The sequence below is a fragment of the Protopterus annectens genome, chromosome 1.part1, assembly GCF_019279795.1.
Source record: "Protopterus annectens isolate FY-2018-M chromosome 1.part1, PAN1.0, whole genome shotgun sequence".
NCBI classification, from domain to species: domain Eukaryota; kingdom Metazoa; phylum Chordata; order Ceratodontiformes; family Protopteridae; genus Protopterus; species Protopterus annectens.
Genome location: NC_056726.1, coordinates 815,670,243 through 815,682,894, shown reverse-complemented (window position 1 = coordinate 815,682,894; position 12,652 = coordinate 815,670,243). Strand labels below are relative to the sequence as shown.

Genomic DNA, 12,652 nt, shown 5'->3' with positions numbered 1-12,652 from the left:
AGACATCTGCAGTCCTGGGAAGCCTTGGAAGACTGCCCAGACACAGGCAACTTGCAGGCAAGATAACCCTAAGGTGATAAATATCTACAAGGTGCTACAGTTTTAACAGCAGCAAACCTAACATAAAAAAGTAGCAGACACTGCAGGAAAACAAAAATACTTTCTTCCTAGTTACTTTATTAAACATTCCTTCACTAATAAGAAAGTAGTATGGAGGTAACAAACAGTTATTCACTTCTTTCAAAATGGAACTTGCTGCAAGAGCTTTACCAAACAATGTCATCTCATAGCAGAACCTAGAAGAGTCCTGTTTAAAAGATCCAAGGAAAGCACAGCTTTCAGAATAGTGAGCTATGTGGGGTGTTAATTTCTGCACACGCAAGCTTTAAAACCTTACTAAACACTGATAGAGAAGCAGCTTAATGAATTATCCTCTCCTAGAAATGACTCAGTTGTTTTTAATGCCATTCAATCAACTTCATGAAAAGCTCTGTACTGGTAAAACAACTGGACTAGTGGACTGACACTTCAACAACACCTGCAATGGCGATGTTTGGCAGAGTACTAGTGTAGACATACTTGCAGAAGAAATAACCAGAACACAAATATTAATGTCCCACAGTTTGTGTCTTTCAGCTTTTCCCGGTAAGGGGTCGCCAGAGCGGAACTCAGGTCTGCTAATGATTGGCAGTAGATTTTTACGTGCCGAGTTGCCGGCTCTGACTCACAACCTTCAACGAAGGTACGCCCATTCACATAGTAATTTACTGTAATGTTTATTAATTGTGAAAACATACCAGGGGTAGCTTTGGTGTCTTTATTTAAATTTAATTGGGTTGAACACAGTCTCTTTGGAGCGTTTACAAGTTCAACCTCCAAGACTAAAACAGAAAATGCAACAAAGCATAGAATGCAAACTTGGTATTCAGTATACAGTGCAACAAAAAAAGCAGAGAATCAGCAGACAAGCAATGGATATTTAGCCTGAAACAATAAATACAATGAAGGAAACGAGAAATTGTCATTAGGAGAGTAAGTAGAGATGTAAAGAAATACCATAACCTACACTGATAATTGCTAAGAGTAAAGTGTGTGGGAGAAATTAGTCATGCCTATGTGCATTACATAAGCAGCTTTATGTCCTGGGTGCCTGTATTCAAACACTGATGTACACACAAGATGAAATGGGAGGATATGAGAATTCATTTCACAGCTAGATGAAACAAATGCATCCGACAAGAACGGGAGCAGAGGTATCTATCATAACTAAGCTAACCTAAATATGGATGCTCAGCTGTACTAGTGAGAATAATCATGCAAAAAAGACAGAATAAAGCAGCTTAAGATCTGGCAGCACTGCTCAGTAAGTCAAGAATTTTTGGGACATATCAAAGGACAAATTGACAATGGCAAGGTCTGCAAACTGCCTGAAGGTCATATGTAGCAAAATGCTGGCTTCCTGGAAACAGCGTGGCAGTGCCTTAAAACAAGAAGACTCCAGCTCAATAATGGAAACTACAGTCCCCAACTATGTTCAAATGGCTTTTGATGTATATGAACCAGAACAAATAATGCAGTCAAAGAACACTAGGATAAGACAGTATTAGTTTGGCAAACCCTTCCAACTCCCCCCCCCCAAAGGACATGCCCATTGGTGGCACCATTTAGTTTGGTGGCCACTCCAGAAAAGGACATGCTTATCAGCGACACCAATAGGCTATTTTAAGCAGGAGATTCCTTCAACTGTTTCTCTTGTTTGTGTTTCTATTGCCCCAAACACATCAATTCCCCACTGAAGCCATAAGGAATGAAGTGTCACACCACAGCTGCTTTTTTTATTCAAACCTTCAAGTTCAGAAAGGTATCTACATGTGTAGCTAAGACAAACTGATGAAAAGATACTGAATCAGTTCAATATGCAGACCTCACTGTTATTTTCATTAGAGAGAGACACCACACAAATATCACTACCCAGAAGCACTACCAGACTAAGTGACCACTCACCAATTGAAGTTCACAGATTCTTCACACACCAGACTACATAAGTACATAGAATGCCGTAAACTCTCTAACTTCCACTCTGATACCTTCAACAACCTCCTCTCAGCAATAAACTGGTCCTTCCTAACTCATCTACCTCTAGATGAAGCAGTACTAAAAATTCAACTCCATATTTCGAAACATACTCAGTTCCTTTGCCCCTTGCATACTGTAAGAATTAAATCAATTCTATTCCCCTGGTTAACACATACTACAGTCTCCTTAATGCAAAAGAGGCAAAGCAAGGCATGGAAAACCTGGTCAAAAACAAAGCCCCCCCATCTTCAAACCTATAAAGAACCATATATCCTTAACAAAAAATACATCAACAGACAAGAACAACTTCTACAACAATGCTCCAACCTCATACACATCCAACCCAAAGAAATTCCGGCACTCCATAAACCAAATATTACATCCAGGTAACCCCTCATCCCCCAATCCTTGCCCCAACACCACCCCCCAAGAAATAGCATCCATCTTTAAAACCTACTTCATTGACTCCATCAACAAGCTAACATTCCCACAAACTCCGACACCAATGCAGACAACCATTTCGGACCTTCCTACCTCCTCTAAATCCACACACAAACCAGTAACAACCAGCTACATAAAATCCTTACCTCTCAAACTGAAACCATGCTCTCCCTCAGTAGATAACCTACCTTCCACTCTTCCTTCAGGCAATGGCAAACTCACTAGCCCTTCATTCTACATACTTATCAACCACTCTATTACTGAATCCAAAGTTCCCTCAATCTGGAAACAATTCTTTACCCATTCACAAAGGAGGCAGCTCCACAGAGCTTGCCAACTTCAGGCCAAGAGCAATTTTATCAGCTCTCTCCAAAATATTATAAAAATATCTGCACAAACAAATCCTGGACTACCCAATACAAGAAAACTTACTTGCCTCCACACAACATGGCCTTCGCCCAAAACATAGTACCTCCACAGCCTTCATATCTTTATTAACATTATCTCCCTAGCCAGGGACAATGACACACTGATCTCATGCCTATTCCAAGATCCCTCTCTAAAGAGTTTGACACATTCTCCCACCCACTGTTGTTGGCCAAACTCTCTGACTTTAATCTCATCACTTCAGCTATTGCCTGGTTTGCTAGTTACCTTAACAACTGACTGCAATCTGTTAAATGGCTCTCTACACTTTTCCCTGCTCTTCCTGTCACGATGAGAGTCCTTCAAGGATCATTTCTTGGTCCACTACTCTTCATCTTTACCAATCTATTATATACTTCTCATCCACAATCATCACTTGTGCAATGTTGTTGATGACTCTACAGTCACCACCATAGCAGATACCCTCTCAGACCTAAACACCACTACCAAAACTCCTTCGTATCCATCGAAAATTGGCTTTCAAAGAATAGCGAATCCTAAATCTAAAAAAGAATAAACTCGTACCCTTTCTTCTAAAAACCCATAACCACCTCAAATCTACATTCTCAATCTCATCCCTTAACACACATTATCACAGTTGAATCAAATACTAAGCTTCTGGGTGTCATAATAGATGACCACCTCAAATCTGACCTTCACATGCTCAACTGCATCAAGAAAACCCACCAAAAACTTGACTTCTTCACAGAAAAAAAATCCTGTCAAACAAAGCAAAAATCTCCCTCTCCCATGCCTACCTTCCCCCAAGACTATTCTACAATTCACAAACCCTCACTGACCTTTAAATCTCTCTCAACAAAACTAGAAACCACCTACAATAAAGTTGCCAAACCAAACCTATAACTCTCACCACTGTCTTTCTCTTAACAGCTTAAACTGGTTAGAATTTCCCCACCACTTCCCTCTCAGCTTCAGATCATACATTCCGTTCCATTCTGTATCTGCCCTCTTCCTGTCCTGACATCTCCCTCTACACCCTTCCCAAGACTCTCTGAAGCACAGAGCAAAATCTACTTCACATCCATAAGCCAAAAAGCAAAATAGGACAAACCCTTTATAGCTACTCCTCTGCCCTCTCCTGGAACAAATTTCCCCTGAATATCAGAAGTATTAAGCATTTACAAGAATTCAAAACTGCTACCAAAAACTTTAAAAGCACCTGGACCTGCCACTGCATGCACCCTCAAACTGTCTACCATCACATCTTCGCCTGTCTCAAATCTACCCCCCCCTCTCATCCTTACTCAACAGCTGTACTGTGAATCTCACTTGTAAATAGCTTAGACTATCTGTTCTGACTACTTACATTTGTTTTGGACTTAACTATGTCCAACTAAATTACCAGTGGCTCAAATGCTTGCATGTTTCAATTGTATGCTATGGAGCTACTACTTCAGTGACTGCACTACTAGATAAGTTTGTATATAACTTTGGCACTTTTACAGTATCTATTGTAAACTATGTACTTACTTTGCTTAATATTGTATTATACACACACACACACACACACACATATATATATATATATATGTGTGTGTGTGTGTGTGTGTGTGTGTTTTAAATGTGGAGCTTTTCTCCCCTGGCCTCTCCTGAAAATGGACAACAGCTCAGTCAGACTAACCTGGTCAACAAATATCAAATAAATAAAATAAACTACCTTCAGCAATCTTTCATCTAATCAGACGACAGCAGTACCAATATGCCAAATAATAAAGGCACCAACTACCTCAACATAAAAAAAATACAGGTCAACAGCAAAAATATAGATGTCTGTTACAAGATGTAAAGCTTAACAGCAGGAAAAAATTATGTGGATATGAAACAAGAGTTCATACAACAAAGAAGGTCTGTCCCAGGACTTGAAGTTTGTCAAACAAAGCAAATACACATTCTTAAAAAAATCAAGACTCAAGTGTCCTAAGAAGTGCATCATATCAACCATTGCATCACTCTACTGATGCACAGTGTTTTTATACTCAAAACAAAATTCCTCCGCAGCACTGCAATCACACAGATATTCTAAATCCAGTCTCTATTGCTTTAACTTACCAGTGTAATTCTCATTTCCTTGTGTCACTTCACTCAATAGCTGGGCGACTGCTGCACTTACTGCCTTTGTACTAGTTCCCAAGTCTTGAGAGCATTTTTCCATCTATATATATAAAAAAAAAAAAAACAGGGCGACTTAGAAACAGCACTGAAGATTGTGGAATATACAACAAGAAAAGCAGCCTAAATATAGGCAACACCTCATTACACTGACTAAAAGAGGGAGAGAAGGAACAGACATATTGCATAGCTGTAACACCATCTACAGTGCACGATGGGAATATAATTGGATCGCTGATCGCAACCAGCTTATTAAGTTTTCAAGATACTGATGCTAAGAAATCTGCCTCGACAGCGAAGCTCCAGAAATTAATATTTGTATCTATGTAGAAAACACTAACAAGTTATGATTGGAGGCATGATCATAATTCTTTCTACTGCAGGAAGATTTATCTGCTCTATGTACTACTGTTTAGAGCAAAAAAACAAATAAGAGTGCAGGATTCTCAAATCTGTTTTACAGGCTTCTCAGCATCTTTGCTTTTGTCACTCTGAACACATCAAAAATAATGGGGGAACAAAGGATCAAAATCAGGTACAGTTTTTAAACATATTCGCTTAAGTTGACAGAAAATGTTCTGGAGGAATAAGCATTTTCTGAACAATAAGTATGACGCAATAAATCCTGGCATTACTGACTTGAAAATGTAACCCACCATGAAATGTCAGATCATCAAACCAAACGTATGAGGGACAGATCATAAATGAGACAAACCTGGTAACACTTGAGTGGTACAGATAAGCAAGGAGGAACAAAGTTGTTTTACCTTCTGCTGCTGGTCTTTGCCAGCCACCAATGTCTGCTGTTAGTTCCTAGAACAAGACCCTGTTCTAACAGCAATTAGGAGGTGCTTAACAATTAAGCAACCCCAGTAAGTGTTACGATCAAATCTCACTCTAGGGAAGCTGTTCAATACCAGATTATAATCTTGGCACTCTATGCATTACATAATTATAACCTACTCAAAATAATGTGATCAATACAAAACTAAAATGTCTGTTTAAACTGCATGCGTAAGACCATAGCTCATTTCAATCCTGTTAATCTGTATGGTGAAATCACAATTCTTGTCCCTAGAAACCTGCCATAAGAGTTCAAGTGCCAAGTACTTAGGTCAATTAAGTTGGTACATACAGAGAAGACTACCCTCATTAAATCTCTTTACTGCCAAATACTGACCATCTGTGTGCTTGTCAGAAAGGACCACTCCATTAAAAAAACACACTAATAAAGTCAACAGAAACCATCCCCAAAGGAACATGCAGTCTTCTGGATTCTTTCCTAAAAGGCAAGAGCCCTTAAATTTCGACTATATGTGGACTTAAGTTGAATTCTGACTTTCAATTACTGTGAATGTATGTTCATCATGCTCACATTCTGGAATTCTGAGTGTGTCTGTGCTTAAAGAATATGATGAAAATACTGAAAGCTTGAACTTATTATCCTAAACATTTAAACAGAAGCTTAAGAGATCAAAAGAGGCACAAATGGTCCTCTTCCTATCCTTGAGCCCAATCCCTAACTTTGGACATATTTCCTAGAATAATGGCAGTGTTATAAGAAAGGATTTTCTACGGTCGGGTGTAGAGTTGGGTTTAAGGGCAGGGGCAAGATTCAGGTTAGCAGGCATTAGTAAGGTGGAATCATGGGGTGCTACATGTTACTAATACAAGATTTTAAAAAATTAAAGATTTCACTGAGTATACCCAGAGTTATGTTTGACATTTAAAGAAGTGAAGAGATGGTGCTAGTACTAAACAGTCTTCATCCTCCTACGTCATTATCACCTGCCTTATTATTAGAGGAGGAGTATTACTGTACTCAAGCTTTTGCTGGTATGACAAGTGTACAAACATACTGTGGTAGTTTGCTCTGGCTGGTGGCTGTCTGTAACCAAAGCACTACCTGGTGCCTAGAACCAGTTACAGACTAGGCCAGTTCTAAGACTACCAGTGGTTACAAGACCCAATGAATCTGTTGTCATGGACTTCAACTAGTTAATGCCAAAATGGATGGCACATTCACATCACATATGATTTTCTGTTTCAATGACATCACAGAAAATGTTCTGTTTCAATGGAAGAACTAGAACTACAAAAACCCAAATTATTAAAAAAAAAAAACACTTGCAGTGGCTTCTGAACACATCCTTGATCAAGGGTTTGACAGTAAAGTGGAGGGGAACTCAACAAACGGGGAGAGAGAAGAGAGAAATGTGGCTGAAAATTTCAAGACTGAAATTAAAACAAAGAAACCTGGACAAAACAAAATGATTGCAGAAATGTGGACAATACAAAACCGCTCAAGTGACTGGGATAGTGCTTTACATGGAGATCTGACAGGGAGGAACTCCATGCATAGCAAACACAAAGTCCTTATCAGCTGGGTTATGGAAAATTCTAAATCTTCCCTCACAGCCACTTGATAAATTACTTGCACTGCAGTATAACAAACCTTTGTCTTGCTTGATGCACATGGCTCTGCACTAATTGCAAACATAACTGTAAAAATGTATTTTTTTGAAAACTTTTTTTGTGGGGGACAACAAACCATTCATTCCCTGCTTTGAAATACACCACCTTCAAGGTTGCTGCACCTCGCGAAATTGGCAAATCAAAGCTCCTAATTTCAAAGAATCTGTCTTCACATTTGCAATAGACACCTGCCCTACATGGAACATTTACTGAAGCAGAATGCTCAGACAAGCTTTTAACACATGGAAAGAGTCTTTGTACGCCAAAAATCCAAGCTCTACTTAGTTAACAGGTACCAATAGAGAGACACCATGAAACAGTAACACTAATTAAAATGCATGTTAAAGAAGCAAAAAGGAGAAAAAACACCTCAACCCCCTTCTTTACCTGTTTAACAAGCAGTAAGTGGGAAGGACAGTTATCCCCCAGGTCTCAGAAGACCAAACCTCTAGAGTGCCTCATCTCTGAACATTCAATATAGGCATGGTCTCTGGACAGGACTCGTGCAGCAGTTCCAACCTATTACAACATTCTCATCCACATGAATGACCACTGCTGACAGAATGAGTTTAAGATGATAAAGTACAAGAAGAGCAGCTGCTTTATGCAAGGGGCAAAGGCTTTACACCACCATGCTTGAGAAACAATCATACTATGAACATATCACAACTAAAAAGGGAGAGGGCACAGAATGACTCCACAATAGAGTAAGTCATGAGGCCGGGCCCCAGGTCTAACTGGCCTCAGCACCAATAAGTAGCATTGGAAAAGCTACACAGACCACACAGAAATCCTGATCCTGACAAGAAAAGACACAGAAAAATAGTCTCACCACGCACAGGGTCCCAAGACAAATGACAAAGACTAAAGATCTAGAGTGCACAGACTGTCTGTTGCTACAGATTCCTCAAAGTTGACAGTAACAACAACAAACATAATAAAATCACTAGAACCACAATATCACCACTGGTATCTTTATTAAAACCAAGACCTTCTAGGATTCTTGTGTATGCAAAGACAACCAAGCTAGAGAAGCAAATGGACTGGGGGTTGGTATAATGGCTGTGTTCAACTCACAAACACAAGGTACAATGTCGATTCTCACCTTTGGGAAGGAAACTGGTTATGCTTAGATTGGCCTATTAAGAAAGCTAGCCTAGTAATTAACTATGAAAAAAGGAAAAGGAAAATTATTCCTATTCAAGCGCAACCTTGACAACTGGATGTCTGATCGTAAATTCACCCCAGAGTGGCACCTATGTCCCTCATAGACAAGGGCAGTCAATACTGATCACAAAATCGCTCTACAAGGCCAGGCTTGCAAAGGCTCTAGGGCCATTAGCCTAGTTATCTCCTATGAACCTATGATTTATTCAAAATCAACCTACTGAGCAGAAGCCAAAAAGGTCAACAGTGATGTGGCAGCACTACAGGACTATGACAAGGAGGACAAGATGTCCCAGAGTTGCTCTCCAGGGAGAATTATCAGCCTTTTGGCTTTGGCTGCAACAACCAACATCTGAGACACCTACTGGCCTTGAACTGAAGGGATAAAATCCTTATCTGGGAGTGATGTCCAACCAGGGCAAACTGAATGGAAATGCAAAGGTTGGGTGACACCAAATGTTTCTCTTTCTTGTGTATTACTTATTTTAATAAACTGGATTCATTCTGCAGTGCTACTCTCTCTATGATTTTCCTTCATTTTCCTCAATGCAAATATTCACTGTTCATAACAATGGCTACATCATAACCATATTTAATGAGATGCTAACCCAAACCGTCTAAGGTGGGATAATCTACACATTTCTCACTTCCTGAACCATATTCACCACTTTCTTAAAAATGCTTCCCTGAGAAATTAATTGCATGAGATTAGCATTTAGTAGTTCTTATGGTTAGAGTGAAAGATGTATAAACCTTCTTTCCAACTTTTCACAACGGTTCAGCACCCTGCCTGCATTATCAAAAAAGGAGTGCATCGTTGAAGTCTTGGGAGCCAGTTTGGATCCTACTGTTACATTTAAGAATTCTATTGTCAAAACAGCTACTGGGATCTTGTAAAGATATTTACAAGTTTTATGCACTCTGTAAAATCTATCCTGGATTGTTAAAGCACTTTCTTATATCTGGAATACACAGGAAAGAGACTCAGCCTAAGCTTTTCAAGTTGGGAGGTGAAGACAGCTTTTCATGAAACACAAACTCACGGACCTAAATTAACACCAATAAATAAGCAAAACTTGCTGGAAGGGTACGCTACTAACTCAATATATGCTGAACCTTTAGAAAAAATTTCCAGTACAGGTCAAGCAAAATACTACTCTGTCTTCCTTTTTATGGCCCTGCCTGACTTTGGAGAAGAGCCCTATTAAATACTTGGAGAGAACTTTTAAATGTGCCTGTTTAAAGATTTACATGGTTAGACATCCAATGCTTCCTGTGACTGCTTGCTTAGTACTATACTTTTTATAGTAGTCCCATGGGAACATTTACACTCACTGAGTAACCATCACCTGGAAAAAATGGAACCTCTGTTTAATGTCCCATCTGAAGGATTACAACTCAGGAATGCAGGCCAATCCTTATGCTATACTGCAGCATCAGAGTCAAAGTAGCTGTTGGGGGGGAGGGACTCAAATGCATAAGGCTTCTGATCCAGAAGCATCAAAGGCCATGCTACCCGCTGAACTACGGGTACTGCAAAGATGATGATAATCCACTGAAAATGAACCATTCTGCAGTACAGATCTAGATGCGGATCATCAACTGGAAACACCTGATGAAATTTTACAGACTGACAGGGAAGAAAACCCACAGGCATAGAGATAAAATGGAAGATAGGGAACGGATGAAAAGATAAGTACGACACAATGGAAGATAGGTCATGAAAAGCAACTATAATCGATAAGAATTAAAGAAAGGCAAATGTGCAAAACTGTAGAAGATGAAGGGCAGACAAACGAAATAAAAGTCAAAAGTATAACTTTCATGACTCCATGAAAATGTAATGTAATGATGCAACTGTACGTACAAGTGTATCAATGGCAAGTAAAACTTATTCTTTAAAGATCAATAACAAAAGACCGGCCCACTAGATACAAAACTCAGAAGCAGCAAGTTTAACCTTTCTCTCAATCACATATTTAGTATTCTGGTTTCTTGGCATGTCACAAATTCATATATAATGCAGCATTCATGTTTTGTTTATACTTATTGGCAATACTAATTCTGTAATCATATGTCATTTAATCTGTATGCTAAACATTTTGAAGAATTGTTCTATGTTATTCTAGATCGCTAAGCAATCTGTATTCTTGCTGCATTCTTTTTTGTCTAGTATTGTTTTATGATGTCTGAACTGGGTCGTGTCTTATTCAAACTCATCCAGTCAAACAAAAATGAAGACTGAAAATTACCTCAAGTAGCCAAGTTTAGTTGTCACTGAATGGAAATAACTGATGCAGTATGTGACAATATGAGGTAGTGGCAGCCATGCCAGAGAAAGTAGGGCAGTGCATGTATAACATACGTCAGTATAGCTAGCTGAAGTTTTGTAAAGAATTTTGCCATTTGTATACTAGACTGATTTGTACAGATGCTTGCATTGAAATGCATTTGTAAAGCTGCTTCGGTTAAAAATGTATCAACAGTGGGTCCTGCTGGGCAGAGAAGAAATATACAGTTAAATAAGACAGCATTGTTGTAACTGAGGAAATGCATATATGTTAACAGAGAATACTGGAAGGGAAGGAGTGAAGCTCAGCCCAGCTTAGCTTAAGAAAAATAGCTTGAAATTAAATTACTTGGTTTAGGCTACAACAGGTATGAATGCAGCCAGAGCAGTAATGTCTTTTCAGAGATCCTGCTCTTATTGTCCTTAGTGGTGAACTACTTGCTACCCTGGGGTGCTAGAGAACGGCCAGTTAGTCTCTACAAGGATGATAAAAATACTGGAATTGTTTTACAGTCACTGGATGCCTCAGCAAAGCACATGACAACAAAGACCACTCACCCAGTTCATCTTGCTTTGCTTTAGTAAGTAATTCTAGGGAACAGTAATTCTTCAGTCAGTTAGGAAAATAGTGAGATTAGCTAAAAGTATTGCTTTCCAGTATCTGTCCGAGTCTTTCCATCTGTGTGTGTGTTTTTTTTTTTTTAATATATTTCCTGTGAACTGAAACTCTGGTGTTTATTGTAAATAGATGTTCGGAATGTTCATATTTAACTTATTATTTATAATTAAATATATCTATACTTTTCATTGTGGCTGGTCTTTTAGAAAATACTTTAACCCTTACGAGCAACTGCAATTATTTGGTTGCACTGTGGCTTCATGTTCTTGAAAGTCTTGCCATTTAGTTAATACTACCCTTTGTATAAGTATTAATTTTACTAAGAGTAATTGGGTACCTGGGTAACAGCCTTAGTGGAGCTGGCTTTGTGGGTGTTCTGGTGGCAGTGTACCTACCTTTTAGTCTGGGTGGAGGTAGCAGAGCAGCTAAGCTGTGACAAGACTTTCCCAGGTGTGTGTGTGTGTGTGTGTGTGTGTCAACTACTTTGAAAAGGGTCACTAAGAGGGTGGCAGAAGACTTGGCTTGGAACACCCGACAAAATGCTCAACTCTACAGCTGTGTCAGTGGGGAATCTTATTTGGGGGTCTGGAGAGGAAAACCCAGCCTTAGGACTGGAGTGTGCTCCCTGTATGCTCTTAAGGGAAATTGTGCTTGATGCAGAGAGCTGCATCTGAAAATGCTCTCTCGCTACTCTTTGCTCAGTGAACGTTCCCCACCAGTGCCAGTGGCAAGGACTGAGGGTCCTTGATCACTGGCACACAGGAGGGACATTACACACTATACATCAGAAACATCACTGAAAGAATCAGTGGTGGAGCACTGAAGGGAGCCTCATCAATAAAAGACAATGATACTTGTCGATGAAATCTGTTAAAATTCTGTGGTAAATAAGTTTAAGTGTTAAGTTTCACTTAACAGGGCACAGTGTCACTGGGGATGCAGTACCGTTCTTCAGCTAAAACCCACCTTGTGAAGGGGTGGGATTGGTTGAGACTGTTACTAGTGCTGCAGCAAAGGCATTGTCTATT

The 12,652-nt window shown here is 39.4% G+C and overlaps 1 protein-coding gene across 1 annotated transcript in view; it reads right to left on the bottom strand.

The window, feature by feature from the left end:
- TLN1 (talin 1) overlaps positions 1-12,652 on the bottom strand; it is a 3,443,760-nt gene that overhangs the window by 1,360,325 nt on the left and 2,070,783 nt on the right. The window contains exon 30 of the mRNA XM_044078439.1: positions 5,014-5,116. Coding sequence (XP_043934374.1) covers positions 5,014-5,116 — 103 coding nt within the window. The remainder of the gene's footprint in view (positions 1-5,013; positions 5,117-12,652) is intronic.